The sequence below is a fragment of the Mesoplodon mirus genome (assembly GCF_964341445.2).
Source record: "Mesoplodon mirus genome assembly, chromosome: 10".
Taxonomy (NCBI): domain Eukaryota; kingdom Metazoa; phylum Chordata; class Mammalia; order Artiodactyla; family Ziphiidae; genus Mesoplodon; species Mesoplodon mirus.
The window spans coordinates 99829490-99854707 of record NC_138986.1 but is presented as its reverse complement, the minus strand read 5'-3'; the positions used below and the strand labels follow the sequence as shown (position 1 = coordinate 99854707).

Here is a 25218-nt window from a genome sequence, read left to right as displayed (position 1 = left end):
CAAGGGTTTCTTTGTCTTCCAGGAGACAGCGACACCCTTGTTCATTTGTACCTGCATGTAGTATATTTTCATGCCCCTTTCCTCTTTGCCTGGGTGCAGATAGTTCTTACAGGGTGAAGAGGGTGAGGAGGAGACACAGTGTGATGGGGAAGCGGTCTCTCCTTCTTCCTGATCCTGGGCTAGGGGTGGTCTAGGCTGGGCAGTGTCTCGATGAAATCTCCGGATTCCTGAAAAAGGAAATGAAAATCATAATAACATGCATGGGCCATGCCGGAAGCTGAGGGAGCAGGTGTGGTAGACGAGAGAGGGACATTGGCACGACATAGCTATGTCGTGAGCTTGGTGTCTGTTGGCCGTCGGACGGAGTGGTGTATCTGGTGTCATCTGTGGGCTTTTCATGTGCGTGGTGGGGGGATACAGGAGCGGTGTCTGTATACAGGGCTGTGGAGTATGGTGGTGAGGGCTGTAGTATGTGAGGGATGCGGCTGGATGCGTGTACGACGAGGAGTGTGAGTTTGGGAATATCGGTGGTGCATTCCTTGTGGAATGGGGCTGTGGTGCAGGAGAGTACTGTGGAGCACGTGCTTGGGGTTGATGTGCACTGAGAAGGGCTGTGCCTGGAGGGCGCGTGTATGTGTGAGCTGTGTGGACCTGAGCTGGATGGTCCTGCTCTCAGGCTGGAGGTGTATGATGCAGAACTCTGTCCTTCTCTGGAAGCAAAGGCAAAGACAAAGCCTACATTTTCCTCTGAAGATGCTTAATCTGGTCCCTCTTCCCTCCACCTCAAGCCCAGACCTTTCCGGCCCCTGCTCCTTGACTTCCCCACCATGGTAGTAGCAGTATTCACACACACACCCCCAGACTCAGCTGGCATCCACGCCCTCGGAACAGCTCAGCCATCCTGCCCAGGCTCCTCCACAGAGCCCTCATCACCTCTGATGACCCTGGATTTCCTCTCAGCCTCCCTGGGATCTGTGTGCCCCCTGCCTCACAGCCAAGCACCCCCTCACCTGAGGAGCCCCGCGCCCTTACCAGCGTAGCTGAGCTTGCGCAGAGTAGAAGTACAGAAGAAGTATTTAGAGGCAGAGGAGACCTCCCCTGCCCCTGGGCTGCAGCCTTGGGCCACCACAGTGGATCCAAGCCGAGGGGGATCCTCTTGTGACTTCGAGATTCCTGAGGGAGGAATGAAAGGCTCAGGGTGGGTTCATCAGTCCTCTGTCCACAAATATTTACTGAGTGTGTGACACGTGTCAGGTGCAGTGAATACACACAGTTGAGAGTGTGGTTCCCAGTGGATCCTCCAGGATTTAATTCCAATCATTACTTATTCTCTCACTGTCTAGTTGGTAATGTAGGCCTCGGTGGTGACTGTGAGTGTGTGGGAAGAGTGAGTGATGTGTATCAGTTAAGTCTGTGGTAAGTGTGGGGTTGGCATGGGGAGCACAGTGCAGACGTGTCTATCTGTGTCTGTGGCCTTTGTGTGCATGGTTTCTGTTCACAAGTCAGGAATTCTGGGACATGTAACTTTTCCTCATTACATGGTGTGGCTTGTATTTATGGTGCGTGTTCATTCATTCATTCACCAAGATTCAGTAAGCAGCTACTCCTGTGTATCCGGCACTCTTGCATTGTTGTAGTCTTTGGTAACGCTGCACATTCTAGTAGGGGAAGACACACACTAAACAAAACTACAATAACTATATAATACATCAGCTGGTGGTAAGTATATAAGGGTTGCCAGACTTAGCGAACAAGAATACAAGGCACCCAGTTAAATTTCAGTTTCAGATAAACCCAGAATAATTTTTTAGTGTAAGTATTCCCATGCAGTATTTGGCCTGACTTAGTTTTAGTGTAAGTAGGGCCCATACAATATGTGGGACATACGGATACTGAAAAATTACTTGTTGTTTATCTGGAATTCAAATTGAACTGGATAGCCCATATTTTCTCTGGCAATCCTGACATGGGTTACTGAGACTGTGGTTTACTGTGGTTTGTACAAAGCGGGTCTGGCATTACTCAAGAATGTGTTATAAGTGTGGTGTGTATGACACGTGACTGGTTCTTATAGAGGTATTTAGAGATGGCTGAAGTTAGCTGTGTTTGTGCAAGAGTTGAGGAGATACATGTATATATAGTGTGTGTGTGTGTGTGTGTCCTATATATATAGTGTGTGTGTCTATATACATATCTCATCTCTAGCGTTTGGTGTTGGAGGAGAGGATTGTGATACAGGTGGGTTGTATGAGAACGTAGTACAGGAGGGATGCGTGTATATACCTCCATGTGCTGTGTGTGGTTTACTAAGGAAGTTATATGTGGGGTGTGTGATATTTTTGCTGTATCAGAGTGTACATGGGTGTATGAGTTACTGTCTCATAAAACACGCCTAACAAGAATTCTGTATACACTCTTACGTACACCGAGTGTCAGCCAGGTCCAGGCAGGGTGACAAGAACTTTACCACGCAGACTTTATATCTGGTAAGCACTCTAACCCCATTCATCTCGCTCTTCTCTGCACTACCACACACACACACACACACACACACACACACACACACACACACACTCTCACACACCCACACACACACAGGAACATAGAGCAAAATATTCTGAATGGTCAGGGGCAGTCATTGCCTTCCCCAGCCTGTCCCAGCCACTGCCTGGAAATCTGCCTGCTGTCTAGAGCTCCATTCCCAGGGCCCATCCTACAGTCTCCAGGGCCCTGGGCCTGGTAGGAGCTACTGGGCTCTAATCTGGGGCAGAGGCCTCTAGCTGGAGCTCTGGGGTGACCACCCCTCTCCCAGGGCAAGCTACTCACCTACATTTAATGCACGCAGGCACCACGTGGCCCGTGGCTCTCAGAGCTCCCCGCAAGACCCTGAGGCCATTTCTCACCCCCGCTCACGTGGTCTCAGTCTCTGGAAAACCCTTCCCTTCCCTTGACCTCCTTTGGGAAATTCTTCCTGTTGAAGGAATAAAACCTCCTTGCTTTCAATATGACACCATCCCTAGACAAACAATCTTCTTTCAAAGTGCATTCCACTTGTCAAGATATTTTTCAACAGGGCCTTCAACTCATGGGGCTTCTCTTTCCACTTTGGTAAAAGAGGCCAAGCAACTCATGGGTCTCTCTCAGCATCCTTGCATCCTTCACATCCCCCACCTCATGACCCCAGGGAAAGATCCAATAGAATAAGAGAGAAATCGGGGACTGAGAAAAGCTGCACCTCTAGGTCTGTGCAAGCAGGATGCAGCCTGCTGTGAGTCCGACAAAGCTCCAGGCCCGGCTGCCCCAGGAGAGAGTCCTCAGACCAGCGGAGCTGACCTCCCATCTCCCAGGGGCATCCGGCCGTTCTGTGCCATCTCACACCACAGGGTCCCTCCAGATAGATACGGCAGCATCAGTGAGACAAGGTCTCTCGCTCCCTGCTTCACAGGTGACAAGTTCTCAGTCCCCCGCGTCCTAGAGAAGGTTCAGTTTGGCAGAAACCCATGTGCCCCAGACAAGTTGCCCCCCACATACCTCCTCCATTCTCGGCAGTTTCCTGGGACTCTTCATTTTCCAGATGTTTCCTCTTTTGTCGCTGTTCCATCGTACCAACTAGAAGTCTCCCTTAGAAGATGCCTCAAGAGATGTCCAACTCCTCCTCTTCCCTACAGGTTGGCCCTTCTTGGCTCTTGGGCAATCCGTTGAAATGATTCAATACAAACAAAAATAGTCAAGTCTCCTAAATGGCTGAAAAACTTGTACCACTTAGTGAACCAGCAGTACTGCCTAGTGCTCACCAGGGCTGTTATGTTTGCAAGGTTGCCAGGCGCACAGTGGAATTCTGTGACCTCAGTGATGACATCAGAGCATTCGGTGGACCTAGGTTGAGCACAGTGTCTGCAATAGCACAGGCCCCATTTTCAAGAACAATTCCTTTTTCCCAGCCGAACCTTTCCCGTGAAAGGGAAAGGTTCATACCTTATCTATTATAAATTGTATCATACCATGTCTATTATAAAATTCACATTTTGTTTGTAGATCTTTTAATGTATTTTCTAGAGAGATTTAATATGAATATTTTAAATGGTCTCCAGTTTCCCTGTGGATTATTGACATTTTAAACTCTGCACTTCAATTTTCCCTCAATACGTGTAATTTTGTCACGGCTATTTCTGTACTTAAAGATGAGGAACAATATAATTGATTTCTTCATTTTTTCCCCATCTCTTTCCAAGGTACTGCATTTGATTGTGTCTTGCGACTGAGTGAAAAATGCTAGTCCTTGAGTCAGGACATTGGGCCCTTTAGCAAGTAACTCAACCTATCTGGGCTTCAGCTTCTGTATGTGCGATCAAGAGGCTTGGACTAGCTGACTTTTCAAATACTGTGTTTCTTTGATTCACTCTCACTTACTGATCTGCTCCTTAAGAAGAGGGTCTGTTCTCATAAAGTAACAACAGTCTTTTCCTAACCTTGGGTTGGGCGGAGTATATCTGTTCGTTCTCAGTTTGTTAGTTATATTGCCTTCTACGTATGCTTAGCTCTAAATAATTTATATGGCTCTTGTGACTATTTTTAGATCTCCTTTTTTTCTTATTTTCTTTTACAGTTTCTAATTTGTTATCGCCAGTGTAGAGGAGCCTGATTGACTTTTAAAATTTATTGATCTTGTATGTGTGTGCCTTGTTGAACCGTCTTATTAGTTCCTGCTAGTTTATCTGTGGGTTCTTTTGGGTCTCCTAGATAAATGAGCATATTAAATGTAAATAATGTGTTCTTTGGATAAAGTTTATTTTCTTGCATCTCTCTATATAGAAGCAATATGTTGAATTGATTTAAATATTTAAATACTTACATACCTGTTATCACAATCTAACATTCTTTATCTTATTTTCTTGCAATCAATATTATGTTTTCAAGATTTATCCACGTGAATCCATATAGATCTAGGTCTTTGATTTTTGACTGTTTGATATTATTTGATCACATGCATATAGCATCATTTATTTTCCATTCAAGCATTATTGGACAATTGGATTGTTTCCCTCCCTTCTCTAGAACAAACAACATTTCCTAGAATATCCCTGAAGATGTCTGACAGTCGAGAAGGGCCAGGCTGCCCGAAGGATTGCTACTTGCTTTTAGCCACCTTCCAACAGGCCGTCTCCAGCCAGCAATTTGAAGCACAGCTGAAATGAGAACTGCCCCAAATGTGAAGATCTTAGGAGCTTCCTAGAAGGTGGGAGGTTAATGATAGGCATCCTGCTGGGATCCCAGGGGAGTCTGAGCTGGCCTGAAGCTCATCTTCCTCCTCCACCTCTCACGAGAAATGTGGAGGAAAGAAGACTTCAAAAACGGTGAGCAGGCAGAGGGAGAGATATTGGGGGTCGAAGCTGTAACTGAGGTCTTGGAGTGGGCTGTGAGCACGCAGAGCCTCTTGAGAGCCAGGCTCTGCCTTCTGAGGACTTCTCCCCTAAGGCTGCTCATAATTCACGTGATACCAGCCATATAGAGCCGACTTGGCCCACACTGTCACAGAAAGCCTTATTAGAATCTCTTCTTCTTCATACACTCTTGTGTCTGTTACTTGGTTATTGCCTTTGGTACTCCACTGATGTGAACCACAGTCGCCGGGGGATGGAGGACACTAGTGACCCATCTTGCTCTGTGGCCTCAGTCCACAGCTTGAGGGTAAGGGAAGAGGCCAAATGAAGGTCAAGAAGGAAAGATGGAGTTTGAAGAGAAGAACTAAGTTAAGGGTGTCTTCTCAAGTCTTGATGACTGAAATGTAGCTCCAGTACCTGAAGTCCTGCTTGTTCTCAAGGCTGACCGTGGGGCTGGGTGCACTCAGTGAAGGAACCGTATACACTTAGTATTTCCTTGCTTGCTCACACTTGCCCTCCTCTGATACACCCTCTGCAAGACTGATCTTCCCCTGAAACAACTTTCCACCTGCCACTGTCATCTCATGAACATTTGCTTCCCCTTCCTAGTGTCCCCCTAGAATGCCATTGCAGCCAATTCATAATTTGATAATCATGCTGCTTAGCATATTCTCAGCAACTTCTGATAAATTTTATTCACTTTATTCCATAGTCTTCACCCATCAATCATCTTCCTTAACTTCCTAGCTGCAGGTTAACCCATTCGGATTCATTTCTTTTTCTTTCTCTTCTTTGGCAAATCCTTTCTATCTTTTAAGGTCTTTTTCTTGTCTCTCTACCATCCTGCCTTCCTGAACTTCTTTTTTTTCCATTTAAGTAACCTTTCAATCTCCTTCCCCAGTTTCCTCATAAACATTGAGAGTTTATTCCTCACACGTTAGACAGTGGTTTATGAATGGCCAGGCATAACGGACTCAGAATGAGTTGGCACCCCCGAGGTACCTGTCTTGCTGGGGAGCCACAGGTGAAGGGCTGGCTGCTGGACACATGTTTGCATGGAGTCAGGCTGAGTGGCCTCAGGGTGTTTGCCCTGCACTTGTGTGTGTTTCTCCCTAGTTGGTTTCCTTGTCCAGCCACCTGTGACCTCCCTCCATCCAGCCCAGGGAATCCTTCTCATCACAGGGGTAGGATGTTTGTCTCATTTTCCATCACATCCTTTCCCCAAAGTTTGGTTGTGAGTTGTTCCCATTCCAAAGACCTTTCCTCTTTGAAGAGAAAAGAGAAAATCTTTTCTCTCCTTTCCTCTCACTTCACTTCTGCTCTATTATCTCCTCCGTCCAGAATGGCCCACTGACTCACATGGGTGAGGATCCGAAGATGGCAAGAACTGCCAGCAATTCTGAGATAATAATACGGATGGATAAGGAAAACTTGAAAACCTTTATCCCGCCACATTAAAAAAAATTGCACTTCCAGTGTATTCAGAGTCTCAGTGTAGAAACACAAATGATAGAGAAATTGAATTACACTCAAGTTTTTCTTTCCTCCTTTCCTGATTTATTCTAATCCTCCATGCTAACATGATGAACTATTTGTTAGGTAAAGTTTCAGACATTTTCTACCCATGCACACTTTTCTTCTTTTCACATAAGAGTGTGAACTAGGTCACTTTCAACATGCTGTGATTCTGTGATGCACTGTCTCCCACCGAGTCATCCACTGATAAAGTCATCTGTTTCACGGAGAACTATTTCCAATAGCTAATAGCCAATGTCTGTGGAGTGCTTACTCTGTGTCGGTTTCTTGTAACTACTTTACAGATCATTTGTACAACGTACCCATGGACCAGGTACAATTATGACCCCCAAGTGACAGATAAGTGCAGATAAGTACAAATACATACAGAGGCCAAGTGACTTGCCCAAGACACTGGAGCAAATCAAAATCCATGCCTCTGTAATCATTTTGCTCTATTGCCTCTGTCTGGGAGGCTTGATGATTTGGCAACTAAAACCTTAAATATCATGTTCCATTTTTATATCTGTGACACAAGCGTGGGGCTGTGATATGGGGTAACTAACCTGACTACTTTTGAAAACCCTTATGCACCTGGATGAAAGTAAGCCAGGGACTGCAAGCTATAGATTTAAGGTTTCCTACCAACTTTTAAAAATAGCTTCTTGAATGCAATTTACGTAGTGTCAAGTCTAGGATGTAGTCCAAATAGTAACAGAAAAATGGAGATATGTAGAAAAATACTTAAAGTTGACAAGTATTGGGAGTGTAGTATTTTGGGGGCCAGTGTGTAGACCACAGGAAAACTTGCTGTTTCCATCCCAAAGGGAAGAGCCCTACGTTTCAACTGCCAAGGTCCCTGGGGCAGCAAGTGTGCTCACTGCTTAGTAAAGAAGCATCCTCAGTTTGATAGAATCATATGGGAGCCTTACATTTGGTTAGCAGTTCTACATTCTTGATGTAATAATATTTTCAGGGTGTGGGAGGGTATCAAGCTCTGAAAATACCCTTGGAGAGATTTGCTTATTAAGTTTGGCTTTTTCAATCTCCCTACTACTTCTTGACTAAACACCAGGCGGTTTCCTTCACTTTTCAGAACCATGTTGTTTTTTCCTTGTCTAATGAACTTTGAAATATTTTGGATGAGCTATTAAGTTTGGGAGAAAATAAACATCTCTTTAAAATAAGGAAGATAATAACAATGACAAGTAGAAAAAGCTCTAAAACAGAGAATATCCTCCATTCTAGCCAATGACTGGGAGTGGAAGGTGCGTGCTCGCTGTCCAGGACGTAGAAATAAAAGCTGAGGAGGCGCTGAGGCGTCTCCTGGATCTCTATGAGCCTCCATCATTTCTGAAGGGTAGGGTTGACAGATAAAATAGAGGCTGTTTAGTTAAATATGAATGTCAGAAAAACAACAAGTATATTTTTAAGATAAGTATGCCCCAAATAGTTCATAGGATCTACTTATACTAAAAATAATGACTTATTATTCATGTGAAGTTCAAGTTTAACTGGGTATCCTGTACTTTTATTGACTAAATCTGACAGCCCTACTGATGATCCACAATGGAGGCAGTTGAGGAGCGGTACATGCTGGCTCTCGGACAGTCAGAAATGGCTTCAGCAGATCCAGGTACAGTATGAAATTCTTTTTGGATGTAGCTCAGAAGCCATGGCCAGCCCTTGACTGCAAGTACTGCCTCGGGTTTCCCTGAGGTGGGGTAAACCTTCCTCTTAATGGCCTTTTGGTAAGTCTGGAAGACCATATCCAAGGGGAGCCCCAAAGTCAGTTTCATCCTCACAACCATGTTTCCAATTCCTGGAATTGGCTGCATGTGACTCACAAGAGCTGAGGAGGTTTGTGGAAATTGGGAGTGTCATAGCTTGAACCCTTTGTAGGTAAAGTTTTGCTGTTGTGAGAGTTTTAACAGGAGCAATGTGAAAGACTCCAGGTCCCCAGGTAGATAGAAATAATCCTGTTCTACCTGTGTGTATGTGACAAGTCTCTAATAGTTCAGAGAGCAAGTATCTGGTCTTAGAAAGACTGATCCAAGCTTGGATGTTTCTGGTGACAAGGCAAGGTCCTGAGTTTCAAGTTCACCTTTTATGGTTGAGGAGACAATAAGGTGGTCAGAAGGGAAATCATGGAGGAGACCTTGGCTTCATCCATTGTGCAGGCTTGTATATGTGGTTCTATGTAGATTGTGTTTCAAAGGTGGAGCTTGTTTACAACTATGAACATTCTCCGATGTGCTTTTTGGACCTTCATTCCCAGAGCGAGAGCAGTGCCGAGGCTCTAGAAATGCCATGGATATTCTGAGCTGTCAGTGGCATTTCCCAGGTACTGTTGCCTTGTGCCGCTCCTTGAAATGTCCAAAGGGATTATCATCGGTCTTGTGGCGGGTCCTAGCATTGTGAAAGGAAGCTGCTGCACCTGGCTCAGAGGATTTCGGATGCGGTGGGAGGAGTAGTAGTACTACGACTATAAATTGTATCACAGCATATCTATTCCATCTTGAGAGTGGGGTTGGGGGGTTATGAAGGGGGGCTTTTATTGTACTTTTATACATTGTACCCTTGAAACTAATTCAATTTTTTAAAATTAATTAATTTATTTTGGGCTGCATTGGGTCTTTGTTGCTGCTAGCGGGCATTCTCTAGTTGCAGTGAGCCGGGGCTCCTCTTGGCTGTGGTGCACGGGCTTCTCATTGCAGTGGCTTGTCTTGTTGCGGAGCATGGGCTCTAGGCACGCAGGCTTCCGTAGTCGTGGCACGTGGGCTCGGTTGATGTGGCACACGGGCTCTAGAGCGCAGGCTCAGTAGTTGTGGCGCGCGGGCTTAGTTACTCCGTGGCACGTGGGATCTTCCCAGACCAGGGCTCGAACCAATGTTCCCTGCATTCGCAGGCATATTCTTAACTACTGCTCCACCAGGGAAGCCCAATAATTCAGTTTTTTATAAAGAGAAGATTCCTAATATTATTCCAAAATTTTAAAAATATATAGTTGGATAACACTATGAAAAATTAACTGATATATTCTTTTATTATTTCTCTTTGCTCCCTGGATCTTTTTCCCCATCTAGTCAGCTAGGCACTCTGAGTTCACTGCATTAGGAAGGTAAAGACTCAGCAGAAATGAGGGAGAAAAAAAGAAAATTCTCAGCTTTGGAATGTTCACAACGGAGGCCACAGTAAAACAGGTGAGAATTCTGTGAACAAAAACTAAATGTCGTCTCAAATGCAAAAACGTATTATCTGCACTGGGAGGCAGGAGAGGGAGGGAGGGAAGGACTGAAGGAGAGAGATCAGTGTGGCCAGGGACATGGAAACTGTGCTTGAGGACGATAGGCCCAGGAAGAGTATCAGAATCTGGAGAAGGTTCAGCCTGCACGTGATCATTGCCTCCAGCCAGCACCCTCATCTCAGACGTTGGGAAATTCAGAGAGAGAGTGGGAGTACGTCAGGAGGGCCACGCGCAGAGTCTGTGTGGCAGGGGTTGTGGCCGTTCCCTATTTGTGAGGAGTCCCCAGCAATTTGCAGGCCTCTTCTGGAAAATGCTGGCGGACGTCTCTAGTGCTTATGTGAAAGCTTGTTCACAAACCTTGAAAGATACAGATGTAGCTGACAGATAGATGCATAGATAGAAAAATGTCATTAAATCAAAGCTCCAGGAAAGGTTTGGAAAATGCCCTTTATTGCATAGGACGCTTCTATTGTCATATGATGTTAGACTGAGTGCCGGTCCCTTCATCCTCCTTCAGACCACGGCATTCTGTCTGCTACTCTCCCGAGGGTCCTTTCTTCTCCCTGGAAGGGATAAAGCAAATGAGGTAGAACAGGAAGAGACAAGAAGCACTCCAAGCTCTGCTGGTCAGGGTTACCCTCCAGCATTGCCTTAATGCTCAGAGCCACACACACCACAGTGAGCTTGGCTCCAGATCAACTACCACGCCACGAAGGTTCTGGAGCATTTCCATATCTCGGGGGAACTCATTTCCACGTGACTCTCTTTCCTATTCCCCTTTGTCAAAGAAGGCTAGGTACAGTGGTCAGGGTGAGATCTCGGCTCAGGCCCAAGGCTCTCAGACCTCAAAGTTCTGGTCCTGCAAGGGCCCCTGTCCTCTCTTGAGACCACTCCTGGCTCTCTCTGCCGAGAAGGAGCTGCTGGCAGTACGTCCTCTAAGAGTTGAGGTCCATCGTGCAGACCCTGAGAAAACTCCTAGGAAAAGGCTCCACCTTCTTGTTTACGTCAACAGAGGTCAATGCCTTTGTTAGTGCTGGGTGTGTCCCATTTGATGCAACTGCAGAGCCATTAGGTCAACCAGCACATGTGTGCGGCCCCTTCCCTTAGACTCCTCTGGGCCCTCGTGACATAGGCTCAGAAGACTGCCAGCCTCAAGCCTTACCTCTTCCAAGGGACGGCCACACCGTCTTCCAGGATCTTCTGTCCCATGAATCTCAGTTGCTGTTTGGAACTCAAAGGAGAGAAAAGACCCTGCCTGCGGGGTCTCTTTGGGCTGGGGCCTTCCCCCGTGGGCTGCTCTCCCTCATTCTCCTCTTCTTCTTGCTTCTCTTCATCCTCCTCCTCCTCCTCCTCCTCCTCCTCCTCGTCCTCCTCCTCAGGGGTGTTCTCGGATTCCACATTGCCCATCCACTGGGCCATGTTGAGATGAAAGACACGGCAGCTGAAGCCCTCCAGGACGCCGAACTTCACGTGCTGCTGGAGGATGTCCAAGGTGGGGAGGACCCGGCAGCAGGCCATGCACCTGAAGCCGGTCTCCATGGTCAGCATCCAGTCCGCTGTCTTGGCGCTGGGTCTCTCCTCGACGGCAGGTGGCCCTGATGGGCTGCCTGGCTCTGCTCTTTCCTCATACTCTTTCTCCTCCCCAGTGGGCTCACTGTCAGACAGGAGGCTTTCGGTGGACACATCAGAAGAGGGGTCAGTGGCTACTGCACACACATCCTCAGGAAGGGTCACTTCTTCTATCCTCAGCTGCTTTTCAGGCAACTCCAAGGGTTTCTTTGTCTTCCAGGAGACAGCGACACCCTTGTTCATTTGTACCTGCATGTAGTATATTTTCATGCCCCTTTCCTCTTTGCCTGGGTGCAGATAGTTCTTACAGGGTGAAGAGGGTGAGGAGGAGACACAGTGTGATGGGGAAGCGGTCTCTCCTTCTTCCTGATCCTGGGCTAGGGGTGGTCTAGGCTGGGCAGTGTCTCGATGAAATCTCCGGATTCCTGAAAAAGGAAATGAAAATCATAATAACATGCATGGGCCATGCCGGAAGCTGAGGGAGCAGGTGTGGTAGACGAGAGAGGGACATTGGCACGACATAGCTATGTCGTGAGCTTGGTGTCTGTTGGCCGTCGGACGGAGTGGTGTATCTGGTGTCATCTGTGGGCTTTTCATGTGCGTGGTGGGGGGATACTGGAGCGGTGTCTGTATACAGGGCTGTGGAGTATGGTGGTGAGGGCTGTAGTATGTGAGGGATGCGGCTGGATGCGTGTACGACGAGGAGTGTGAGTTTGGGAATATCGGTGGTGCATTCCTTGTGGAATGGGGCTGTGGTGCAGGAGAGTACTGTGGAGCACGTGCTTGGGGTTGATGTGCACTGAGAAGGGCTGTGCCTGGAGGGCGCGTGTATGTGTGAGCTGTGTGCACCTGAGCTGGATGGTCCTGCTCTCAGGCTGGAGGTGTATGATGCAGAACTCTGTCCTTCTCTGGAAGCAAAGGCAAAGACAAAGCCTACATTTTCCTCTGAAGATGCTTAATCTGGTCCCTCTTCCCTCCACCTCAAGCCCAGACCTTTCCGGCCCCTGCTCCTTGACTTCCCCACCATGGTAGTAGCAGTATTCACACACACACCCCCAGACTCAGCTGGCATCCACGCCCTCGGAACAGCTCAGCCATCCTGCCCAGGCTCCTCCACAGAGCCCTCATCACCTCTGATGACCCTGGATTTCCTCTCAGCCTCCCTGGGATCTGTGTGCCTCCTGCCTCACAGCCAAGCACCCCCTCACCTGAGGAGCCCCGCGCCCTTACCAGCGTAGCTGAGCTTGCGCAGAGTAGAAGTACAGAAGAAGTATTTAGAGGCAGAGGAGACCTCCCCTGCCCCTGGGCTGCAGCCTTGGGCCACCACAGTGGATCCAAGCCGAGGGGGATCCTCTTGTGACTTCGAGATTCCTGAGGGAGGAATGAAAGGCTCAGGGTGGGTTCATCAGTCCTCTGTCCACAAATATTTACTGAGTGTGTGACACGTGTCAGGTGCAGTGAATACACACAGTTGAGAGTGTGGTTCCCAGTGGATCCTCCAGGATTTAATTCCAATCATTACTTATTCTCTCACTGTCTAGTTGGTAATGTAGGCCTCGGTGGTGACTGTGAGTGTGTGGGAAGAGTGAGTGATGTGTATCAGTTAAGTCTGTGGTAAGTGTGGGGTTGGCATGGGGAGCACAGTGCAGACGTGTCTATCTGTGTCTGTGGCCTTTGTGTGCATGGTTTCTGTTCACAAGTCAGGAATTCTGGGACATGTAACTTTTCCTCATTACATGGTGTGGCTTGTATTTATGGTGCGTGTTCATTCATTCATTCACCAAGATTCAGTAAGCAGCTACTCCTGTGTATCCGGCACTCTTCCATTGTTGTAGTCTTTGGTAACGCTGCACATTCTAGTAGGGGAAGACACACACTAAACAAAACTACAATAAATAGATAATACATCAGCTGGTGGTAAGTATATAAGGGTTGCCAGACTTAGCGAACAAGAATACAAGGCACCCAGTTAAATTTCAGTTTCAGATAAACCCAGAATAATTTTTTAGTGTAAGTATTCCCATGCAGTATTTGGCCTGACTTAGTTTTAGTGTAAGTAGGGCCCATACAATATGTGGGACATACGGATACTGAAAAATTACTTGTTGTTTATCTGGAATTCAAATTGAACTGGATAGCCCATATTTTCTCTGGCAATCCTGACATGGGTTACTGAGACTGTGGTTTACTGTGGTTTGTACAAAGCGGGTCTGGCATTACTCAAGAATGTGTTATAAGTGTGGTGTGTATGACACGTGACTGGTTCTTATAGAGGTATTTAGAGATGGCTGAAGTTAGCTGTGTTTGTGCAAGAGTTGAGGAGATACATGTATATATAGTGTGTGTGTGTGTGTGTGTCCTATATATATAGTGTGTGTGTCTATATACATATCTCATCTCTAGCGTTTGGTGTTGGAGGAGAGGATTGTGATACAGGTGGGTTGTATGAGAACGTAGTACAGGAGGGATGCGTGTATATACCTCCATGTGCTGTGTGTGGTTTACTAAGGAAGTTATATGTGGGGTGTGTGATATTTTTGCTGTATCAGAGTGTACATGGGTGTATGAGTTACTGTCTCATAAAACACGCCTAACAAGAATTCTGTATACACTCTTACGTACACCGAGTGTCAGCCAGGTCCAGGCAGGGTGACAAGAACTTTACCATGCAGACTTTATATCTGGTAAGCACTCTAACCCCATTCATCTCGCTCTTCTCTGCACTACCACACACACACACACACACACACACACACACACACACACACACACACACTCACACACCCACACACACACAGGAACATAGAGCAAAATATTCTGAATGGTCAGGGGCAGTCATTGCCTTCCCCAGCCTGTCCCAACCACTGCCTGGAAATCTGCCTGCTGTCTAGAGCTCCATTCCCAGGGCCCATCCTACAGTCTCCAGGGCCCTGGGCCTGGTAGGAGCTACTGGGCTCTAATCTGGGGCAGAGGCCTCTAGCTGGAGCTCTGGGGTGACCACCCCTCTCCCAGGGCAAGCTACTCGCCTACATTTAATGCACGCAGGCACCACGTGGCCCGTGGCTCTCAGAGCTCCCCGCAAGACCCTGAGGCCATTTCTCACCCCCGCTCACGTGGTCTCAGTCTCTGGAAAACCCTTCCCTTCCCTTGACCTCCTTTGGGAAATTCTTCCTGTTGAAGGAATAAAACCTCCTTGCTTTCAATATGACACCATCCCTAGACAAACAATCTTCTTTCAAAGTGCATTCCACTTGTCAAGATATTTTTCAACAGGGCCTTCAACTCATGGGGCTTCTCTTTCCACTTTGGTAAAAGAGGCCAAGCAACTCATGGGTCTCTCTCAGCATCCTTGCATCCTTCACATCCCCCACCTCATGACCCCAGGGAAAGATCCAATAGAATAAGAGAGAAATCGGGGACTGAGAAAAGCTGCACCTCTAGGTCTGTGCAAGCAGGATGCAGCCTGCTGTGAGTCCGACAAAGCTCCAGGCCCGGCTGCCCCAGGAGAGAGTCCTCAGACCAGCGGAGCTGACCTCCCATCTCCCAGGGGCATCTGGCCGTTCTGTGCCATCTCACACCACAGGGTCCCTCCAGATAGATACGGCAGCATCAGTGAGACAAGGTCTCTCGCTCCCTGCTTCACAGGTGACAAGTTCTCAGTCCCCCGCGTCCTAGAGAAGGTTCAGTTTGGCAGAAACCCATGTGCCCCAGACAAGTTGCCCCCCACATACCTCCTCCATTCTCGGCAGTTTCCTGGGACTCTTCATTTTCCAGATGTTTCCTCTTTTGTCGCTGTTCCATCGTACCAACTAGAAGTCTCCCTTAGAAGATGCCTCAAGAGATGTCCAACTCCTCCTCTTCCCTACAGGTTGGCCCTTCTTGGCTCTTGGGCAATCCGTTGAAATGATTCAATACAAACAAAAATAGTCAAGTCTCCTAAATGGCTGAAAAACTTGTACCACTTAGTGAACCAGCAGTACTGCCTAGTGCTCACCAGGGCTGTTATGTTTGCAAGGTTGCCAGGCGCACAGTGGAATTCTGTGACCTCAGTGATGACATCAGAGCATTCGGTGGACCTAGGTTGAGCACAGTGTCTGCAATAGCACAGGCCCCATTTTCAAGAACAATTCCTTTTTCCCAGCCGAACCTTTCCCGTGAAAGGGAAAGGTTCATACCTTATCTATTATAAATTGTATCATACCATGTCTATTATAAAATTCACATTTTGTTTGTAGATCTTTTAATGTATTTTCTAGAGAGATTTAATATGAATATTTTAAATGGTCTCCAGTTTCCCTGTGGATTATTGACATTTTAAACTCTGCACTTCAATTTTCCCTCAATACGTGTAATTTTGTCACGGCTATTTCTGTACTTAAAGATGAGGAACAATATAATTGATTTCTTCATTTTTTCCCCATCTCTTTCCAAGGTACTGCATTTGATTGTGTCTTGCGACTGAGTGAAAAATGCTAGTCCTTGAGTCAGGACATTGGGCCCTTTAGCAAGTAACTCAACCTATCTGGGCTTCAGCTTCTGTATGTGCGATCAAGAGGCTTGGACTAGCTGACTTTTCAAATACTGTGTTTCTTTGATTCACTCTCACTTACTGATCTGCTCCTTAAGAAGAGGGTCTGTTCTCATAAAGTAACAACAGTCTTTTCCTAACCTTGGGTTGGGCGGAGTATATCTGTTCGTTCTCAGTTTGTTAGTTATATTGCCTTCTACGTATGCTTAGCTCTAAATAATTTATATGGCTCTTGTGACTATTTTTAGATCTCCTTTTTTTCTTATTTTCTTTTACAGTTTCTAATTTGTTATCGCCAGTGTAGAGGAGCCTGATTGACTTTTAAAATTTATTGATCTTGTATGTGTGTGCCTTGTTGAACCGTCTTATTAGTTCCTGCTAGTTTATCTGTGGGTTCTTTTGGGTCTCCTAGATAAATGAGCATATTAAATGTAAATAATGTGTTCTTTGGATAAAGTTTATTTTCTTGCATCTCTCTATATAGAAGCAATATGTTGAATTGATTTAAATATTTAAATACTTACATACCTGTTATCACAATCTAACATTCTTTATCTTATTTTCTTGCAATCAATATTATGTTTTCAAGATTTATCCACGTGAATCCATATAGATCTAGGTCTTTGATTTTTGACTGTTTGATATTATTTGATCACATGCATATAGCATCATTTATTTTCCATTCAAGCATTATTGGACAATTGGATTGTTTCCCTCCCTTCTCTAGAACAAACAACATTTCCTAGAATATCCCTGAAGATGTCTGACAGTCGAGAAGGGCCAGGCTGCCCGAAGGATTGCTACTTGCTTTTAGCCACCTTCCAACAGGCCGTCTCCAGCCAGCAATTTGAAGCACAGCTGAAATGAGAACTGCCCCAAATGTGAAGATCGTAGGAGCTTCCTAGAAGGTGGGAGGTTAATGATAGGCATCCTGCTGGGATCCCAGGGGAGTCTGAGCTGGCCTGAAGCTCATCTTCCTCCTCCACCTCTCACGAGAAATGTGGAGGAAAGAAGACTTCAAAAACGGTGAGCAGGCAGAGGGAGAGATATTGGGGGCCGAAGCTGTAACTGAGGTCTTGGAGTGGGCTGTGAGCACGCAGAGCCTCTTGAGAGCCAGGCTCTGCCTTCTGAGGACTTCTCCCCTAAGGCTGCTCATAATTCACGTGATACCAGCCATATAGAGCCGACTTGGCCCACACTGTCACAGAAAGCCTTATTAGAATCTCTTCTTCTTCATACACTCTTGTGTCTGTTACTTGGTTATTGCCTTTGGTACTCCACTGATGTGAACCACAGTCGCCGGGGGATGGAGGACACTAGTGACCCATCTTGCTCTGTGGCCTCAGTCCACAGCTTGAGGGTAAGGGAAGAGGCCAAATGAAGGTCAAGAAGGAAAGATGGAGTTTGAAGAGAAGAACTAAGTTAAGGGTGTCTTCTCAAGTCTTGATGACTGAAATGTAGCTCCAGTACCTGAAGTCCTGCTTGTTCTCAAGGCTGACCACGGGGCTGGGTGCACTCAGTGAAGGAACCGTATACACTTAGTATTTCCTTGCTTGCTCACACTTGCCCTCCTCTGATACACCCTCTGCAAGACTGATCTTCCCCTGAAACAACTTTCCACCTGCCACTGTCATCTCATGAACATTTGCTTCCCCTTCCTAGTGTCCCCCTAGAATGCCATTGCAGCCAATTCATAATTTGATAATCATGCTGCTTAGCATATTCTCAGCAACTTCTGATAAATTTTATTCACTTTATTCCATAGTCTTCACCCATCAATCATCTTCCTTAACTTCCTAGCTGCAGGTTAACCCATTCGGATTCATTTCTTTTTCTTTCTCTTCTTTGGCAAATCCTTTCTATCTTTTAAGGTCTTTTTCTTGTCTCTCTACCATCCTGCCTTCCTGAACTTCTTTTTTTTCCATTTAAGTAACCTTTCAATCTCCTTCCCCAGTTTCCTCATAAACATTGAGAGTTTATTCCTCACACGTTAGACAGTGGTTTATGAATGGCCAGGCATAACGGACTCAGAATGAGTTGGCACCCCCGAGGTACCTGTCTTGCTGGGGAGCCACAGGTGAAGGGCTGGCTGCTGGACACATGTTTGCATGGAGTCAGGCTGAGTGGCCTCAGGGTGTTTGCCCTGCACTTGTGTGTGTTTCTCCCTAGTTGGTTTCCTTGTCCAGCCACCTGTGACCTCCCTCCATCCAGCCCAGGGAATCCTTCTCATCACAGGGGTAGGATGTTTGTCTCATTTTCCATCACATCCTTTCCCCAAAGTTTGGTTGTGAGTTGTTCCCATTCCAAAGACCTTTCCTCTTTGAAGAGAAAAGAGAAAATCTTTTCTCTCCTTTCCTCTCACTTCACTTCTGCTCTATTATCTCCTCCGTCCAGAATGGCCCACTGACTCACATGGGTGAGGATCCGAAGATGGCAAGAACTGCCAGCAATTCTGAGATAATAATACGGATGGATAAGGAAAACTTGAAAACCTTTATCCCGCCACATTAAAAAAAATTGCACTTCCAGTGTATTCAGAGTCTCAGTGTAGAAACACAAATGATAGAGAAATTGAATTACACTCAAGTTTTTCTTTCCTCCTTTCCTGATTTATTCTAATCCTCCATGCTAACATGATGAACTATTTGTTAGGTAAAGTTTCAGACATTTTCTACCCATGCACACTTTTCTTCTTTTCACATAAGAGTGTGAACTAGGTCACTTTCAACATGCTGTGATTCTGTGATGCACTGTCTCCCACCGAGTCATCCACTGATAAAGTCATCTGTTTCACGGAGAACTATTTCCAATAGCTAATAGCCAATGTCTGTGGAGTGCTTACTCTGTGTCGGTTTCTTGTAACTACTTTACAGATCATTTGTACAACGTACCCATGGACCAGGTACAATTATGACCCCCAAGTGACAGATAAGTGCAGATAAGTACAAATACATACAGAGGCCAAGTGACTTGCCCAAGACACTGGAGCAAATCAAAATCCATGCCTCTGTAATCATTTTGCTCTATTGCCTCTGTCTGGGAGGCTTGATGATTTGGCAACTAAAACCTTAAATATCATGTTCCATTTTTATATCTGTGACACAAGCGTGGGGCTGTGATATGGGGTAACTAACCTGACTACTTTTGAAAACCCTTATGCACCTGGATGAAAGTAAGCCAGGGACTGCAAGCTATAGATTTAAGGTTTCCTACCAACTTTTAAAAATAGCTTCTTGAATGCAATTTACGTAGTGTCAAGTCTAGGATGTAGTCCAAATAGTAACAGAAAAATGGAGATATGTAGAAAAATACTTAAAGTTGACAAGTATTGGGAGTGTAGTATTTTGGGGGCCAGTGTGTAGACCACAGGAAAACTTGCTGTTTCCATCCCAAAGGGAAGAGCCCTACGTTGCAACTGCCAAGGTCCCTGGGGCAGCAAGTGTGCTCACTGCTTAGTAAAGAAGCATCCTCAGTTTGATAGAATCATATGGGAGCCTTACATTTGGTTAGCAGTTCTACATTCTTGATGTAATAATATTTTCAGGGTGTGGGAGGGTATCAAGCTCTGAAAATACCCTTGGAGAGATTTGCTTATTAAGTTTGGCTTTTTCAATCTCCCTACTACTTCTTGACTAAACACCAGGCGGTTTCCTTCACTTTTCAGAACCATGTTGTTTTTTCCCTTGTCTAATGAACTTTGAAATATTTTGGATGAGCTATTAAGTTTGGGAGAAAATAAACATCTCTTTAAAATAAGGAAGATAATAACAATGACAAGTAGAAAAAGCTCTAAAACAGAGAATATCCTCCATTCTAGCCAATGACTGGGAGTGGAAGGTGCGTGCTCGCTGTCCAGGACGTAGAAATAAAAGCTGAGGAGGCGCTGAGGCGTCTCCTGGATCTCTATGAGCCTCCATCATTTCTGAAGGGTAGGGTTGACAGATAAAATAGAGGCTGTTTAGTTAAATATGAATGTCAGAAAAACAACAAGTATATTTTTAAGATAAGTATGCCCCAAATAGTTCATAGGATCTACTTATACTAAAAATAATGACTTATTATTCATGTGAAGTTCAAGTTTAACTGGGTATCCTGTACTTTTATTGACTAAATCTGACAGCCCTACTGATGATCCACAATGGAGGCAGTTGAGGAGCGGTACATGCTGGCTCTCGGACAGTCAGAAATGGCTTCAGCAGATCCAGGTACAGTATGAAATTCTTTTTGGATGTAGCTCAGAAGCCATGGCCAGCCCTTGACTGCAAGTACTGCCTCGGGTTTCCCTGAGGTGGGGTAAACCTTCCTCTGAATGGCCTTTTGGTAAGTCTGGAAGACCATATCCAAGGGGAGCCCCAAAGTCAGTTTCATCCTCACAACCATGTTTCCAATTCCTGGAATTGGCTGCATGTGACTCACAAGAGCTGAGGAGGTTTGTGGAAATTGGGAGTGTCATAGCTTGAACCCTTTGTAGGTAAAGTTTTGCTGTTGTGAGAGTTTTAACAGGAGCAATGTGAAAGACTCCAGGTCCCCAGGTAGATAGAAATAATCCTGTTCTACCTGTGTGTATGTGACAAGTCTCTAATAGTTCAGAGAGCAAGTATCTGGTCTTAGAAAGACTGATCCAAGCTTGGATGTTTCTGGTGACAAGGCAAGGTCCTGAGTTTCAAGTTCACCTTTTATGGTTGAGGAGACAATAAGGTGGTGAGAAGGGAAATCATGGAGGAGACCTTGGCTTCATCCATTGTGCAGGCTTGTATATGTGGTTCTATGTAGATTGTGTTTCAAAGGTGGAGCTTGTTTACAACTATGAACATTCTCCGATGTGCTTTTTGGACCTTCATTCCCAGAGCGAGAGCAGTGCCGAGGCTCTAGAAATGCCATGGATATTCTGAGCTGTCAGTGGCATTTCCCAGGTACTGTTGCCTTGTGCCGCTCCTTGAAATATCCAAAGGGATTATCATCGGTCTTGTGGCGGGTCCTAGCATTGTGAAAGGAAGCTGCTGCACCTGGCTCAGAGGATTTCGGATGCGGTGGGAGGAGTAGTAGTACTACGACTATAAATTGTATCACAGCATATCTATTCCATCTTGAGAGTGGGGTTGGGGGGTTATGAAGGGGGGCTTTTATTGTACTTTTATACATTGTACCCTTGAAACTAATTCAATTTTTTAAAATTAATTAATTTATTTTGGGCTGCATTGGGTCTTTGTTGCTGCTAGCGGGCATTCTCTAGTTGCAGTGAGCCGGGGCTCCTCTTGGCTGTGGTGCACGGGCTTCTCATTGCAGTGGCTTGTCTTGTTGCGGAGCATGGGCTCTAGGCACGCAGGCTTCCGTAGTCGTGGCACGTGGGCTCGGTTGATGTGGCACACGGGCTCTAGAGCGCAGGCTCAGTAGTTGTGGCGCGCGGGCTTAGTTACTCCGTGGCACGTGGGATCTTCCCAGACCAGGGCTCGAACCCATGTCCCCTGCATTCGCAGGCATATTCTTAACTACTGCTCCACCAGGGAAGCCCAATAATTCAGTTTTTTATAAAGAGAAGATTCCTAATATTATTCCAAAATTTTAAAAATATATAGTTGGATAACACTATGAAAAATTAACTGATATATTCTTTTATTATTTCTCTTTGCTCCCTGGATCTTTTTCCCCATCTAGTCAGCTAGGCACTCTGAGTTCACTGCATTAGGAAGGTAAAGACTCAGCAGAAATGAGGGAGAACAAAAGAAAATTCTCAGCTTTGGAATGTTCACAACGGAGGCCACAGTAAAACAGGTGAGAATTCTGTGAACAAAAACTAAATGTCGTCTCAAATGCAAAAAAGTATTCTCTGCACTGGGAGGCAGGAGAGGGAGGGAGGGAAGGACTGAAGGAGAGAGATCAGTGTGGCCAGGGACATGGAAACTGTGCTTGAGGACGATAGGCCCAGGAAGAGAATCAGAATCTGGAGAAGGTTCAGCCTGCACGTGATCATTGCCTCCAGCCAGCACCCTCATCTCAGACGTTGGGAAATTCAGAGAGAGAGTGGGAGTACGTCAGGAGGGCCACGCGCAGAGTCTGTGTGGCAGGGGTTGTGGCCGTTCCCTATTTGTGAGGAGTCCCCAGCAATTTGCAGGCCTCTTCTGGAAAATGCTGGCGGACGTCTCTAGTGCTTATGTGAAAGCTTGTTCACAAACCTTGAAAGATACAGATGTAGCTGACAGATAGATGCATAGATAGAAAAATGTCATTAAATCAAAGCTCCAGGAAAGGTTTGGAAAATGCCCTTTATTGCATAGGACGCTTCTATTGTCATATGATGTTAGACTGAGTGCCGGTCCCTTCATCCTCCTTCAGACCACGGCATTCTGTCTGCTACTCTCCCGAGGGTCCTTTCTTCTCCCTGGAAGGGATAAAGCAAATGAGGTAGAACAGGAAGAGACAAGAAGCACTCCAAGCTCTGCTGGTCAGGGTTACCCTCCAGCATTGCCTTAATGCTCAGAGCCACACACACCACAGTGAGCTTGGCTCCAGATCAACTACCACGCCACGAAGGTTCTGGAGCATTTCCATATCTCGGGGGACCTCATTTCCACGTGACTCTCTTTCCTATTCCCCTTTGTCAAAGAAGGCTAGGTACAGTGGTCAGGGTGAGATCTCGGCTCAGGCCCAAGGCTCTCAGACCTCAAAGTTCTGGTCCTGCAAGGGCCCCTGTCCTCTCTTGAGACCACTCCTGGCTCTCTCTGCCGAGAAGGAGCTGCTGGCAGTACGTCCTCTAAGAGTTGAGGTCCATCGTGCAGACCCTGAGAAAACTCCTAGGAAAAGGCTCCACCTTCTTGTTTACGTCAACAGAGGTCAATGCCTTTGTTAGTGCTGGGTGTGTCCCATTTGATGCAACTGCAGAGCCATTAGGTCAACCAGCACATGTGTGCGGCCCCTTCCCTTAGACTCCTCTGGGCCCTCGTGACATAGGCTCAGAAGACTGCCAGCCTCAAGCCTTACCTCTTCCAAGGGACGGCCACACCGTCTTCCAGGATCTTCTGTCCCATGAATCTCAGTTGCTGTTTGGAACTCAAAGGAGAGAAAAGACCCTGCCTGCGGGGTCTTTTTGGGCTGGGGCCTTCCCCCGTGGGCTGCTCTCCCTCATTCTCCTTTTCTTCTTGCTTCTCTTCCTCCTCCTCCTCCTCCTCGTCCTCCTCCTCAGGGGTGCTCTCGGATTCCACATTGCCCATCCACTGGGCCATGCTGAGATGAAAGACATGGCAGCTGATGCCCTGCAGGACGCCGCCCTTCATGTGCTGCTGCAGGATCTCCAAGGTGGGGAAGACCCGGCAGCAGGCCATGCACCCGAAGCCGGTCTCCATGGTCACCATCCAGTCCGGTGTCTTGGCCCTGGGTCTCTCCTCGACGGCAGGTGACCCTGATGGGCTGCCTGGCTCTGCCATTTCCTCATACTCTTTCTCCTCCCCAGTGGGCTCACTGTCAGACAGGAGGCTTTCGGTGAACACATCAGAGGGGCAAGTGCCTACTGTGCACGCATCCTCAGGAAGGGTCACTTCTTCTATCCTCAGCTGCTTTTCAGGCAACTCCAAGGGTTTCTTTGTCTTCCAGGAGACAGCGACACCCTTGTTCACTTGTACCTGCATGTAGTATATTTTCATGCCCCTTTCCTCTTTGTCTGGGTTCAGATAGTTCTTACAGGGTGAAGAGGGTGAGGAGGAGACACAGTGTGATGGGGAAGCGGTCTCTCCTTCTTCCTGATCCTGGGCTAGGGGTGGTCTAGGCTGGGCAGTGTCTCGATGAAATCTCCGGATTCCTGAAAAAGAAAATTAAAATCATAATAACATGCATGAGCCATGCCGGAAGTGAGGGAGCAGGTGTGGTAGACGAGAGAGGGACATTGGCACGACATAGCTATGTCGTGAGCTTGGTGTCTGTTGGCCGTAGGACGGAGTGGTGTATCTGGTGTCATCTGTGGGCTTATCATGTGCGTGGGGGGGGATACTGGAGCGGTGTCTGTATACAGGGGTGTGGAGTATGGTGGTGAGGGCTGTAGTATGTGAGGGATGCGGCTGGATGCGTGTACGACGAGGAGTGTGAGTTTGGGCATATCGGTGGTGCATTCCTTGTGGAATGGGGCTGTGGTGCAGGAGAGTACTGTGGAGCACGTGCTTGGGGTTGATGTGCACTGAGAAGGGCTGTGCCTGGAGGGCGCGTGTATGTGTGAGCTGTGTGGACCTGAGCTGGATGGTCCTGCTCTCAGACTGGGGGTATATGATGCAGAACTCTGTCCTCCTCTGGAAGCAAAGGCAAAGACAAAGCCTACATTTTCCTCTGAAGATGCTTAATCTGGTCCCTCTTCCCTCCACCTCAAGCCCAGACCTTTCCGGCCCCTGCTCCTTGACTCCCCCACCATGGTAGTAGCAGTATTCACACACACACCCCCAGACTCAGCTGGCATCCATGCCCTCGGAACAGCTCAGGCATCCTGCCCAGGCTCCTCCACAGAGCCCTCATCACCTCTGATGACCCTGGATTTCCTCTCAGCCTCCCTGGGATCTGTGTGCCTCCTGCCTCACAGCCAAGCACCCCCTCACCTGAGGAGCCCCGCGCCCTTACCAGCGTAGCTGAGCTTGCGCAGAGTAGAAGTACAGAAGAAGTATTTAGAGGCAGAGGAGACCTCCCCTGCCCCTGGGCTGCAGCCTTGGGCCACCACAGTGGATCCAAGCCGAGGGGGATCCTCTTGTGACTTCGAGATTCCTGAGGGAGGAATGAAAGGCTCAGGGTGGGTTCATCAGTCCTCTGTCCACAAATATTTACTGAGTGTGTGACACGTGTCAGGTGCAGTGAATACACACAGTTGAGAGTGTGGTTCCCAGTGGATCCTCCAGGATTTAATTCCAATCAATACTTATTCTCTCACTGTCTAGTTGGTAATGTAGGCCTCGGTGGTGACTGTGAGTGTGTGGGAAGAGTGAGTGATGTGTATCAGTTAAGTCTGT

General features: G+C 46.9%; 1 protein-coding gene across 1 annotated transcript in view; it reads right to left on the bottom strand.

The window, feature by feature from the left end:
* Nucleotides 1–10133: 10133 nt before the first annotated feature.
* Nucleotides 10134–25218, bottom strand: part of LOC309811210 (protein FAM170A-like) — a gene marked incomplete at both ends in the record, with an annotated part of 61952 nt that continues 46867 nt past the window's right edge. The window contains 2 exons of the mRNA XM_082633798.1: nucleotides 10134–10159; nucleotides 23337–23894. Of these exons, the coding sequence (XP_082489924.1) occupies nucleotides 10134–10159; nucleotides 23337–23894 (584 nt within the window). The remainder of the gene's footprint in view (nucleotides 10160–23336; nucleotides 23895–25218) is intronic.